The sequence below is a fragment of the Vitis riparia genome, chromosome 1 (assembly GCF_004353265.1).
Source record: "Vitis riparia cultivar Riparia Gloire de Montpellier isolate 1030 chromosome 1, EGFV_Vit.rip_1.0, whole genome shotgun sequence".
Lineage (NCBI taxonomy): Eukaryota > Viridiplantae > Streptophyta > Magnoliopsida > Vitales > Vitaceae > Vitis > Vitis riparia.
Window position 1 is genome coordinate 13551256 of NC_048431.1, and position 15016 is coordinate 13566271.

A 15016-nucleotide genomic window follows, 5' to 3' on the forward strand; every position below is an offset into this window, starting at 1 on the left:
TTTAATAGATAATGATGAGTTAGTAACTTTGCACATAAAAGCAAGTCTCCTACTTAAGAGGAGAGTGAAAATCATAAGTTCACAATTATATTATTGCTTATTTGTTTATTGCATTCTTCACATGTTATAATTTGTAAAAAAACAACAACTCCCAATTCACCGGTCTCTTAGATGTTTACTTTAAATTGATATATCGATAATATATAATCCTAACATATCAATTCAATGTGTATAATTAAAATATCTCATTTTTCTTATTCTATTTGCATTAATTTTTTTAAAATAAAAATAAATTTTAAAAACTTTAAAAACTAAATATATAAAAATAAAATCTTAATTCCTTTTTTAAAAAATAATGTTTAAATGATCTAAAACTGAATAAAAACTAGCCTTTATATAATAAAAAAATATTTAAAATACAATTATAACCAAAAAAAAAAAAAAACTTTAAAACTGCTTTGTAAGGATCTGTTTCCAATCCAAACAAGGGCAAGGGACTGGAGGACTCGCGAGGAGATAGGGCTACTAAAACGACGTCGTTTGTGTTTTTCTGTTAAAACGACGCCGTCTGAGATGCTGATTCTCGACACCATCCTCTTCAAGCTGGCTCTGCAACGCCTAGGGTTTGGTCTCTGCACCCACGCTCGTCCTCCATGAAGCCAAGGAATGATGAAACCTACACGAAGATAGCACTGACCTCGCTCTCGGCCATGGTCGCCGAGACCTCCACCTTTCCTATAGACCTCACCAAGACTAGACTCCAGCTCCACGGCGAGTCACTCTCTTCCGCTCGCTCCACCACCGCGTTTAGGGTTGCTGCCGAAATCGTTCGCAGAGATGGCCCACTCGGCCTCTACAAAGGCCTGTCTCCCGCAATTCTTCGGCACCTATTCTACACGCCGATCCGAATCGTCGGGTATGAACACCTGAGAAATGCTGTGGATGGCCATGATTCGGTATCTCTGTCGGGAAAGGCCCTAGTCGGAGGAATCTCCGGCGTCATTGCTCAGGTAAATTCCGTGTCTGTGTGTATCCTACCTATGTGTTATTCAACGTTACAAATGTGCGTGCATTCAACACCAGCAAATAAGAGACATTAATAGAATTAACACAACGAAATTATTATTCATATGAGAAGAAGTTTCAGGTTCAAAAATCAAGTGAGAAAGAATGGTGACTCAAGTATAAAATTCAAGATTCAGTTTGCATTGAGGAAAAGGAATTCTCAATTCAGCTCAACAATTTATTTTTCACTTATGACCATCAATGAGAAGCAATGCATTTTAGAAACAGAAAAGAATGTAGTCTTATTTCATTTCTCATAATTCTCATCATGGATAGTGGAGACCAAGTTTCTTGAATTTCTGATACCATCATGATGTTGAATAGTTTTGAGTTTGTTTTCCCTCATTTTCTCCAACCTCCAAAACTCCCATTGCACCACCTCTAGTGCCATTGTATGTGGCATTTAGACTACTCCAGTAAGTGGTACTTAATAAAACGGTTACTGAATATAGATTTGAAATTCAAGCAATCATACTTCATCTTAAGAATGTAAGAAACCTTGGTTATTGTCTTCATGTAGGGAACAACTCACCTACTTTCTCTATATAATTTTATTTGTTGCTTGATTTTTAGATCTTTATTTATTCACTAATCCCTCTATCAAAAAATAGAATGTTAGCTTTCAGTATCACATGGGAACCAGACGTTTTAGTAGCTGTTTGTAGGATTGATTTTTGGTCCCAGTGGTATCTGTCCTGGATTCAAAATTGATTGGAACTACAACTGATGTTTTAACTAGGCTCCAACTTTAGGCATAGTTTGAACAAGACAGAGCTACTTCATTGTAAATACCCCTAGTTTGTCATTGTTGGCTTATTTAAAAATGGTTGAAAACTTTCCTGTTACTCTGGAAGTGTTGCATCACTCTGCATTTTCAAATAATTCATTGAGTGTATCGAAAATTTTAAATGCCAATTCCCTATGAATAAGATTGCTCTTTTATTCTAAAAAGTAGGTAACTTATGTTAGGTTGACACTATAATCCCTTATACCTTCTCAATCTGTGATTCATTTAGTTATTCATTGACTATACCAAAGTTTACAGGCTATTAGTTTCTGGTGTTCATCAAGAAATGCACCTTATAACTAGTCTTGGGCGTAATTTTTGCTTTCAAAGATCCATCTTACTCACACTTTTCCTTTCACCCCTTCATCTAAGAAATTATCCCAATTTGAAATGTTTTAATTTGAACAGAACTAGAACCCTAGTTTCTCCCATTGAGTATTGTGATTTATACCATAGTTACTTATTTCCAATTCTTGGAGGTATTCTCAAATGACAACATCATAAACCCGTCACTCTTCAAGTGATATATATTTATCATGAGGAGAAAGCAAACAAAAGTATGCAGTATTTTTTAAGATCTGCATATCTACCCAAATTTTGTGTATTTTTCACAAAGAAAAGGACAAAAAAGACACATTATATATATAGCTCAGCTTGGTTTTTAGGTTTATTGGTTAAATAGTGATCGGTGATTAATTCTTCCAGCATTATTTCCAATAAAGAAAAATTACTAGGATTGTTGAATTTTGTTTTTAGCATTGGTTCCCTGCTCTTATCTTACTTTATGTCAATGTTCAGAATATAATTCTTGAAATTTAAATTTCTCCCCTGTTATCAAGTCCTGAATTCCTCTGGTGTTGCATTATTCATGCTTTTGTGCCTTGAGCATTTGCATGCATGTTGTTCTATTATGCTTTTGATGCTCATGTCTTATGTTTCAAGTTTGATTTAGTTGAGGAAGAGGTATTCGTGGTTGTGTTATTTTTTTTCCTTTCCATTTTACCCCTCTTGATGCTTCTTACAAAACTTAAAAGAAATACTCACTTCAACACATTGTAGACATGGTCATAAGTGATCTTTATTCTTCTGTTGTTTTGGGTCTGATGCATGGGGAAGCTGAGCCATGATTGTCTAATTGATTCAATGGCCCATTGAATATGCACTTATCCCTTGTAGCATAGGTAGTGGCAAGCCCTGCTGATCTTGTCAAGGTGAGGATGCAAGCAGATGGTCGAATGGTGAGCCAAGGCCTCCAATCCAGGTACTCAGGAACTTTTGATGCATTAAACAAGATTATCCGTACAGAAGGCTTTCGAGGCCTATGGAAGGGGGTTTTCCCAAATGTCCAGAGGGCATTTTTAGTGAACATGGGAGAATTAGCCTGCTATGATCATGCAAAACATTTTGTTATACGAAACCAGATATGTGGTGACAACATATATTCCCACACCCTAGCCTCTATCATGTCAGGCCTTTCAGCAACTGCTTTAAGTTGTCCAGCGGATGTGGTTAAGACACGAATGATGAATCAGGCTGTGAGCAAGGAGGGCAAGAGTATGTATAATAACTCTTATGATTGTCTCGTGAAAACTGTCAGAGTTGAAGGATTGAGGGCTCTTTGGAAGGGATTCTTTCCTACATGGGCAAGGCTTGGTCCATGGCAGTTTGTGTTCTGGGTTTCTTATGAAAAGTTTCGGGAGCTTGCGGGGCTCTCATCCTTCTGATGAATTCTAGTGACTACTTTATTTCATGCTCAAGTTGCTTATTCCTGAAGTAAACAATTGATCAAATGCCATTTGTGATTCCTCACTCAATCTTCAAAACATGGCTGCAATGGCTTCCTCGGTTTGGGATTGGGCTTTTCTCTCTCGTCAAATCTGAAGGATCGAATATGGTGCGAGCCACCGGGCAAAGAGAATTGCAAAGAAGAGCTCATGATAATCTGAGAAACAATTAAGGTCAGTGATTCCTCGAGTTACATTTCGTACACATTCTTTACCAACATATCACCCACTTCTTTCATACACATTATTTTAACATTTTTTAGTTTAAATAATAATTTATTGTATGTTTTAAGAATTACACAAGTTTTTGTTTTCACGTATTCATATTGTAACGGGTGATTGTTTTCACTTTAGGAATATGCTTGGTATGGAAAGAATGGAATAGTTAGTTCATTGTATGTCTTCCATTTCAAGAATAACGATTTCAATATGGTTGTTATTTTAGATTTTTAAGTTATGTTTAGTTTACAAAAAGTACTAAAAAAAGAAAAAAAAAATGTCATAGAAAATGATTTTCTTATGTTTGATTTTCTTGTAGAAAATATGAAAAAAAAAAAACAAATATGATTAAAAATTTGTATAATTTAATATTATTTAATTCTTATATAATAAAGGAAAATAAGTTAAATGAGTTTGAAAATACATTTAAAAATAATTTATTAATTTTGATTTTTTTTTTCATTTTACTTTTGTTCTCCATTTTCTTTTGCTGTCATTTTTTTTTTTCGATTTTTCAGGAATGGATTGGAAAATTAAAAGACTTAAAAATAAATTTTTTTTTTTTTAAATTTCAAAATATCTAGATAAATTTTTAAAGTTTTATTCTTTTTAATTTTTAATTTTTATTTGGCTCGTGAAGACCCAAATTTTAATTTTGTTTTATTAAATTAATTTGATTACTTAAGAGAATTTTGATAGTAATTGAAATGCACCAAGTAGTCAATGATGTTAGTGGTAATGGAATTTTTGGTTCATTTTTCTGCAGTTGTATTTTTTTTTAATAAAAATTAAAATTGATGGTATATAAAAATTTATCTATATATTTTGTTTAATTCATTTTAAAATAAAAAAAGATCTAATCAGTGTTTTTTTTTTAAAAAAAAAAGTGGGTTTTTACTCATTAATCTAAAAAAATATAAAAAAGGAACTCACCTTTTATAAATCAATTTTGTCTTCTTTCACTTAAAAATATTTTAAAATACATACATTTTTTCATAAATCAAACCATTTTGAAAAAAAAGATAAAAAAAGCTCAATTTTTATAAATCAGTTTTCTTTTTTCATTTAAAAAAATTTTAAAATATGTATATTTTTTCATGGGTGAAATAATTATTTCTTGAAATATTCTTTTATTTGATGTTAAATATGATTATCAAAAAATTAATTTATCATTTTAATTTGATAAAAGTATCTTATAAATAAATATATTATTAATTATTTATTATATAATATAATATATAAATCATTTTGAAAAAATTCTCTAAAATCCTCAAGTGATAAATAAAATTTTTCTAATTCTCTAATTAATTATAATTTTATAAAGTGTATTATATAAATCCATACTTAAAAATTAAATACAATTAAACCAAAAAAACTTAAATTTTTTTTTTAAAAATAAATAAATATGGAGTCTTATTACATTTTTAACTCTTTCTCGATATCTATATTTTCTACTTGATTTAGCGAAGTGAAAGATAATATTTTATTTTTATATTTTTAGCTTTAAAGGTTTTTTTTTTCTTAATTGTATTTTTAATTTTAAAAATTTCTTATTTTAATTTGTTGTCATAGTAAAAGAAAATTGTGGTGTTTTTAACCTTAAAAATAAAATGTCATTTTATAAAGTAATTATTTAACTTATGAAAAAGTGCATATATTTTAAAATATTTTTAAATTGATGAAGATAAAGCCAATTTATAAAATTTGGGGTTTTTTTTTCTAAATTTTTTCAAATTAGTAAGTGAAAACTAACTTTTTCTTCTTTTTTTTTCTTTTTGTTTTAAATATGATAAATTCCAAAGAAAATAAAAACCTATATTTGATAGTTTAATCAATTGTCAGTTGTTATTTTTCCAACATCTTTTATTCTCGACGACAGCAGGTTTAGGCATGAATGAAAATATCAGGAAATTTCATGGAAATATTAGATATCGGAAGACCTTCAAATGAAATCATCAACCAATAGGCGATTGCAGAAAAAGTCAGATGAAAAAAAAATCATCAAAATATCAGCAAAATATTGTTTTGTATCGATAAATGGCCGAATTTTGTGGAAATATTAGATATCGGAAGACCTCCAAATGAAATCATCAACCGATAGGCGATTGCACAAAAGGTCGATAAAAAAAAAATCGTCAAAATATCGTTTTGTATCGATAAATAACCGATTTTTCAAGTTCATAAAACACACGAGGGCGAGGTGAAAAAATCAACAGTTAATTGCCAATAAATCGCCCTGATTTTTTTCTTTTTAAATCACCATTTTTTTTCTTCTAATTTTTATATTTATCCGTGTTTTAAAAATGTGTCTTCCATGTTTTTTAATTATTTTTTTATAATTTATCATTTTTTTAATTTATATTGTCTTTTTACTTTATATTATCCTTTTATTTTTAAATATTCTTGTTTATCAATATTTTAATCCTTGATTTTATCATAACATTTAATAATAATATATAGAATTTTAAAACATATTTAACACTAAAATAAATGATGATGTATGTATGATTTTTTTTTAAAATATTTATATTTCTCTTTTGTTTAATTAATATCTAAAATATATAAAGAAAAAGTTGTTAAAAATGATGATGGTAGTTTTATATTTTTAAAAATATTTTAAACAAAATTTAAAATTTATTTATGTATTAAAATTTATTTTAATATTTTGTTTTTCTTGGTTAGACGAGGATATCTCATCCTTAATTATGGCAGAAAAATCGGAAATGGTCAAAATTGATTTGAAAAATCAGTGATAATTACCAAAAAATATCCGAACGACGACGAGTGATCGATCTTTCTCCTTCATTAGTCATGTCCCCATCACCAAACACAAAATTTCGTGGAAATATCTTAGAAATTTCGGAATTTTTTAAACCTTGCTTATGATAAAATTGTTGTCTGACTACTTGGGATTATTTCTAAGTACATAACAAGTGGAATTCGTCTTCTTTTACATATGGCTTCCATAACCACAGTGAATGGAGTTGAAGAACTACCATGTGGCAATAAAAGGGCTAATTTGAATATAAATTTTGTAAATGGACAAAACCTGATATTTCTTTATGGGGCTATTTTGGCCCAAAACTCATGTAGGTTTGGAGGTTTAATTGGGAAAATTATGTTTTGGGCCAATTGGGCTCAAAAATGAAGTTATGGTCCATATATGTTCCATATTTAAGCCCAACACCTAATGAAATAGTGGAAATTGAGAGTAAGGATATTGTCTTTAAAAAATCCCTAAAACACTTTTAACCATTAAATGAAAAAACTAACAAATCACCTCACCTTTCTCATTCTCTCTTTGACTCTTTTGTCATTCTCTCACCTATTTAATAGTGGAACCAACTTGAATCATTTTTCTTCATCAAATATGAAAGATGGTTAAAAATGATTATTATCAAATGTATTTTTGAAGTGAATAACTTTTAAATACCTCATCAATTATTATTCTTTTTTTCAAACTTACATAATATATAATAAATATTTTTTAAATATATTGAAAACTTAAATAATATATAAAAAATATTATTCTTTATTTCAAACTTATATTATTTCTCATATATATTAAATAATTTTTAAACACCTCATAAAATATTAATATTATTTGTTTGTTCTAACTTGTAAATTAGATATCATCAAATATTATATTTTTTCAAATTTATAGGATATATAATAAATACTTTTTAAATACCTCATAACATATTATTAACTTTTTTTCTTAACTTGCAAATTAAACACATAGTGTTTATTATTTTTTCGTAAATAATGCAAACACTCACATGCATATATATATATATATATATATATATATATATATATATATATATATATATATGATATTAATCAAGAAGACAATATTTCTAAGACTAATTTACCAACCTTCCAATAATTTTGAAAGTGTAAATAGGGTAATTGGCCGAATTAAGGTCTTCAAAATGTTCAAAATTTCTCAATTCCAAAATTACCTAATTGTTCTCCACACTAATCCTAAATATTTTTCAATAAATATTTAAATATTTAAAACCATTAAAATAAATATTTTCTTATTAAAGAAAATTTTTCAAAGTAATAAGATAAAAATCATGAAATCTTCAAAACTATAATTACAACAAATATTTTTAACTTTAAAACTAATTTCATAATTTAAATTAATGATTTTAAAAAATAAAAATGTTATAAAAATAATTTTTGTTCATTTTTAATGTCATTTAAATATGATTTTTTTAATCTCTATTGATAACAATGAAATTATATTTATAAAGGCAAAATAGTAAAAATATATATTTCATTTAGTTTACTTATAATGAACAATTCAAACATGATTGATTTTAATTTTATTTGTTATGTGTTAATTTTTGTAGAGAATGTCTTAATGACATAGTTTGGTAAAAAAAAAAAAAAACAAAACTATCAATAATCGTCTTAATGTCAAATTTAAATTGTTTAAAAATCGTACAAAACCTATTAGAAGCCTTGTACACTCTTATACACTTAGCACATTTCCCTTGTACAGTTAGTGTAATATCCTTGTACAATAACACAAATTTCATATATCTTCTAATTTATATGTCCATGTAGGTATATTAATCATATTTTTAATAGTTTGATTAAGAAAATGGTGGATGATTTAGGGTCAATTTTTTTCCCCAAATATCATTATTGGGAAAAATATTGGAATTTTCATGTAAGAGTTAAATAAAGTGCATAACATAGGTGTATAATCATTGGGTGACAAGGAAAATAAAAAAGTAGTTTATAATCAATTAAAATCATTCACAAATAGTAATTTTGTATACCTTTGTACAATTAGTACATTTCCCTTGCAGAGTTATGTAATACCCTTGTACAATGACACAAATTTTATATCATTCCTAAGTTATGTGTCCACGTAGGAGTGTTTAACCATATTTCCAATGATTTAGTTGAAAATATGGTAAATGATTTAAGGTCAAAAAAAATTTTCTCCAAATATTATTATTAGGAAAAATATTGGAATTTCCATGCGGGAATTAAATAAAGTGCATGACATATGTGTACAATTCGTGAGTGATAAAAAAAATAAATAAAGGAATGACTCATAATCAATTATAATATTTCACAAATGATAGTCTTGTACACCTTTGTATACTTAGTACATTTCCCTTGTACAATTAGTGTAATACAATTGTACAATAAACAAATAAATAAAATTTATTATTTTTTTATTTTCATATAAAAAAAATAGTATTAAACAAGGTTTTCAATTTTCATTTTAAAAAATAATTTTCATTTTTTAATTAAAAACATTTTCAAAAAGAGACAATATAGAAAATAAAAATTATTTTTAAAAATAAAAAATTAAAAACTAGAAAAATATTTTAAAACCAAACTCAAATATAATCTATATAATTTTAATTGAGTATTTAAAATAAAAACTTTCCATCCATCCTCTTTCTTTCTTTTACTTTTTCTTATTTTAATAAATTTTCAATTAATTCAAATCATTAAAAAAAAATCTTTAATAAACAAATTTGTGTCATTTCATATAACTTATTACTAAAAAACTTTAAAATACTTTTTAATATAAAAAAAATTAAAATAGTGAATATATTTATTCTAAATAGTATTTTAATCATTAAATTATTTACTTCTAAAATATAAAAGATAAAAATAAATATAAAATATAAATTTTATTTATTTAAATTAATATTTTTTTAGAAAGTATTTTCCAAAATAGTCTTTAAATCATTAATATAATTTTTTTTATTTATAATTTAAAAATAAAAAAATAATGTTGATTTTTCAATTATTTATAAAAGAGTTTAAAAAAATAATAAAAAAAATCAAAAAATGGTTAAATAAGAAAGAATAGTGACATATAAAGGGTGGTAGAATAAAGATAAAAATGAGTTAAAGTGAGTATTTTTATCTATTCCTATCTCATATCTTTATAATTAATTATGAGTGTTTGAAGTACTGTTTATTAATTATAAAAGCCAAATGATTCTAAAGTCCAATTCTCGCGGTTTAATTTCCGAAGAGAACGTGAGGGACGTGCATGCAATAGGACAGGCCTTGCAGAGAAAATGTAAAATGTTAAAAGAGGAAAGTAATGGTAGAAAAGACAAGTAAGCATTAAACAATTTGCAGGAGACATTAATGAGAAAAACACAGTAAGTTAAGAATATGTACGTGAAAATGGGTGGGATATGATTAGTGGTAGCACGAGTTGGTACTTGGTAGCTGATGGAAAATATTTCCTCAGCCTTTCCATCTTCGCTCACCTTTGCTCCTCCCTCCTTTACTTTACTGCCCACATTAACTTCTTATTCACAGATCCCAACATTCATTATTAGCCTTCCTGGTTTTTGATTCCCCTTCACCACCATCTTCTATTCCTCTCTTTTCTTAATGGCCTAAGCTGTTAAACAATATCTACCATGCTTTTGTCTTTTTGTTCTTATTCTTTTAATTCTTGATTAATAAAAGTCCTATCAATTTTCCTCTTCTGCATACTCACATTTTCTTAGCTACCCATAAAACTATTGTTGCCCAATTAATAAATCAATAATTAAACCTATTTACCTTTCTTAATTTTTCTTCTCTCTACGGTCCATTATAATTTTTAATATTTCTAATAGAATAGAAATATTTGGGCCAAAGAAATGAAAAAATATTATTTTCCATTCATTATAAATTGAACATATTTACTATTTTAGGTCTCAAATGTTTCTCTCATAAAGAAAAATGTACCTTCAATTCCAAACCTACAATGAATAAGGAATTCTTACTTGCTAACACATAAAAAAATTTCCTTATTAATCAACACATTCTATCAAAATTTTAAATTCATGCTTTCATTTATTTTCATTTTTACAAAAATCACACTCATAAAGTAATTTATACACAAAGATTTATGAAATTTTAATATGATTCAGTTAATCATGCATATATACGTAGATAAGAGATAATAATCCCATATAATATAAAGAACAATACAAAAAAAAGATACAAGCTCTCAATTCACTAGATGTCTTACTTTTTTTTTTTTTCATATATATCTGTTTATGATATATATTCTTTACAAACTTTTCTTCATCTGATAACTTTTTTCTTCATGATTTAGGTGAATTGCAAATACAAGTTATTTATAATTTTGTAATTATAAATAAATTATAAAAAGTTTTTAGTAAAAAATGATAGTAATGTTATAATAAAATAAAAAATTATATATATTTTTTTGTAAAAAAAATATTTTATTATAATATATGTTAAAAACGTATTGATATTAACATTTTTTTTAATTAAAATTGAATAATAATAATAATAATAATAATAATAATAATAATAATAATAATAATAATTTAAAATTAGTAATTATTAATAATATTTTATTTAAAATGAATCACCAATAAAGTTTAACTTTTTTACAATGTAAATGATCCAAGTTTTAGGTTACATACATACATTTAATATTCAATTCCGAACACAATATTCTAAAATGTTTTGATTTAATATGAAATTAATTGGATCTATTTTTAAAAAAAATTTAAATTATTTTTAAAAATTAAAATATTCATCAAATAATTTAAATCATTAAATATATCTTAATTTATAATTTATTTACTTAGTGAGAAAATTTTAAAAATATAGTTATGTGTATAGCAAAAACAATAAAGTCATGTTTCATAATATATCAATTTTGATCTATTATTTTTTTTTTAGTAATTAAAACTATTTTTTGCATTCCAAATTATTTTTAAAATTTGTTAAACCTATTAATAAATTCAAAACAATGTTTCTTAAAATTCATTTATCTAATGAGAAAATTTATAAAAATATAATTATGTGAAGAAAAGAAATAATAAAGTTGTTTTAAACACATTTTTATGAATTCATGGTATTAATAGGTTTATTATTTGAATTTTAAATTATTTAAAAAAAATTAATAGACTTATTAATGAATTCAATGAATTAAGTCTTGTTTAATTTGAAGTTTATTTGCTTAGTAAAAAAATGAAAATAATGATTATATATAAAAGAGAAACAACAAATTCCTTATAGAAGAATTTCTATCCATAAATTTATAATATTAAATTTTTTCTGATATGGGCAAAAAATGTCATGATCAAATGAGAAAATAGTAAAAAGGCTTTTTGATCTCTTTAGCCCACTTTTACAGTTGAAGGCCTTAAAGATTCACAACCTCCCTAGAATTTATTATTTTTATTTTAAAATAAAGATGAATTTTTTCTCCTATTTACCATTAATTCCTTAAAGTCGAAGGTTTTATGTACCTTGTCAGAATAGAATTCAATGGCACTTGTAGTTGGCCAGTAGAGTTATACTACATTTCTGGAACCATCCATGGCAGGAGGATTTTGTAAATGCCAGAAAATTAAGGAAAGAAGGATGAGGATGAAGAAGGGAAGGGACCAGGCTAGGGTGGGTTTAGATGAGAAAATTTTCTTATATTTCGGGCATGAAAGGATAGAAAAAGGCTGATGTAGAATTTTTTGGGATTGAAATGAGTTTGGAAATACTGGGATGCAGATGAAGTTGGATAGCACCGAGCGGAGGGGAAGAAGAGAGAAGTAATATTATTGGTTAGGGTTAGATGCGAGTGCATGAAAGGGAGAATAAATAAAGGAATGAATGATATGGAGGGATGGAGTTGATCCCCAGCAAATTCTCCCAACTGCCAGAAGGGGTGAATATAAATCCACATTATTAAGTGCAAACCCATCGCTCTTTATGCTTATTTAAATCACACACTCACTCTCCAGTCTGCTCCACCACCAACGTACAGAAAACCTATAAAAGGTGAAGAAAAACACGTATCCATTTTCAATGCACTTCATCACCAGTACAATTGTGCAACCACTCAATTTGATGCTACCTGTAGCTAATCAAGTCCCCATTTTTATGTACCTGCCTTTTTTCTCTATCCAATCGGTGGGCTCTAGGGCCTCTACCCTCTTGCCCTCAACTGGTAATCCTGTGTTTTCTGGGTGGGTACTGGGTAGCCAACGTTAGTGCACACTGTGATGTGAAAATGGTTCTAATTAAGCTTCGCATTTTCTGGTTTGATTGACAGTTTAGTTTGTACTTATATATTGATGGAAAATTACCCTCTGACTTTTCACAGATGATGGAGCAGGTGGTGCTGCACGAAAGCGCTGTGGCATGAAGAAGCCATTAATAGGAGAGAACTAGCATTTTCAAGGACCACTTTACTCTGACTTTTCTCGGTAATTTAAAAAAGTTATACTTCAATTATAGTAGTAGTAGAAGTTATTACAAATATATGGTAGTTTTTGCCACTTAGGAGAGAGAAGATAGGAGAGAGGGTGAACGGATAATTTTTTTTTTTTAAACCAAAATTATCTTTTCAAATTTTAAAAGACGAAATCGTCTTTTCAAAAAACGATTTTAAAAAAATTTCAAAAGGAAAATCGTCTCTTCAAGAGACGAGTTCCATGAAAAAAATATATCTATTTTTTTTATAAAAAAATTCCCCATTTAAAAAAAAAAAAAAAATTCCTCAAGGGAACTCGTCTATTCAAGAGACGAGTTCCCATGGAAAAAAAATATATATTTTTTTTAAAAAAATTCCCAAATTAAAAAAAAAAAAAAAATTCCTCAAGGGAACTCGTCTCTTCAAGAGACGAGTTCCATGAAAAATATATATATATATATTTTAAAAATTCTCAAATTAAAAAAAAAAAAAACAATTCCTCAAGGGAACTCGTCTCTTGAAGAGACGAGTTCCATGAAAAAATATATATATTTAAAAAAAATTCCCAAATTATTGAAAAAAAAACACAATTCCTTAAAGGAACTCGTCTCTTCAAGAGACGAGTTCCCATGGAAAAAAATAAATATATTTTTTAAATTCTCAAATTAAAAAAAAAAAAAAAAAAAAAACAATTCCTCAAGAGACGAGTTCCCATGGAAAAAAAATATATATATTTTTTTTAAAATTCCCAAATAAAAAAAATAAATTCCTCAAGGGAACTCTTCTCTTCAAGAGACGAGTTCCATGAAATATATATATATATATATATATATATATATATATATATATATATATATATATATATATATATATATATATATATATATTTTTAAAAAAAAATCCTAAATTATTAAAAAATAAATTAAAAAATAAAAAAACAATTCCTCAAGGAACTTGTCTCTTGAAGAGACGAGTTCCCCATGGAAAAATAATTTTTTTTTTAAATTCCCAAATTAAAAAAAAAAAAAAACAATTCCTCAAGGGAACTCGTCTCTTTCCCCAATTATAAAAAATAAAAAATAAAAATTCCTCAATGGGAACTCGTCTTGAAGAGACGAGTTCCATGAAAAAAAAATTATATATATATTTTTTTTTTTTAAAAAAAAAACAATTCCTCAGGAAGTTCCCATGGAAAAAAAAATATTTTTCTTTAAAAAAAATTCCCAAATTAAAAAAAAAAAAATATATATATATATATATATATATATATATATATATATATATATTTTCATGGGAACACGTCTCTTGAAGAGACGATTTCCCTTTTGAAATTTTTTTAAAATCGTCTTTTGAAAAGACGATTTCGTCTTTTGAAATTTGAAAAGATGATTTTAGTTTAAAAAAAAATTTATCTATTCACCCTCCTTCTCTCCTAAGTGGCAAAAATTACCATATATTTGTAATAACTTCTACTACTACTATAATTTAAGCATAACTTTTTTAAATTACCGTACTATCGAGAAAAGTCCCACTTTACTCAACTAAAACATCGTAACGAGTATTCAAGTATATACAGTCTGCCACTTTCTCATTTTTAATAAACAACGGATTTTTTTGGCACTATTTCTAAGTTCTAATTGGTTCTAGCCTGCCTGTGGCCATCAACGCACATCCATGTATGTAATGACTTGCCAAGTCTCCCTTTCATGGGGCTTAACGTCCAAAGTGATCTATAAATGGATTTAAAAAAATATATATATATTTGATAGACGAAATATTATCAATGAAGGAAATGTCACTATTGTAGAACTTGACAAGTTTAATCTATTTTAAAACAAATATTAAATTATAAGGAATAAATATAAATAAATGGAAAATAATGTCTCAATAAAAAAAATGCAATTATAAATTTTTTTCATAGTAAAAAAATATAAATTATGTATT

The 15016-nt window shown here is 26.6% G+C and overlaps 1 protein-coding gene across 1 annotated transcript; it reads left to right on the forward strand.

The window, feature by feature from the left end:
- Positions 1–538: 538 nt before the first annotated feature.
- LOC117906363 (mitochondrial uncoupling protein 3) lies at positions 539–3984 on the forward strand. The gene is made up of 2 exons (XM_034819393.1): positions 539–1010; positions 3034–3984. The coding sequence occupies exons 1-2, from the start codon at positions 654–656 to the stop codon at positions 3574–3576; spliced, it is 900 nt and encodes a 299-aa protein (XP_034675284.1). The 5' UTR covers positions 539–653; the 3' UTR covers positions 3577–3984.
- Positions 3985–15016: the final 11032 nt, after the last annotated feature.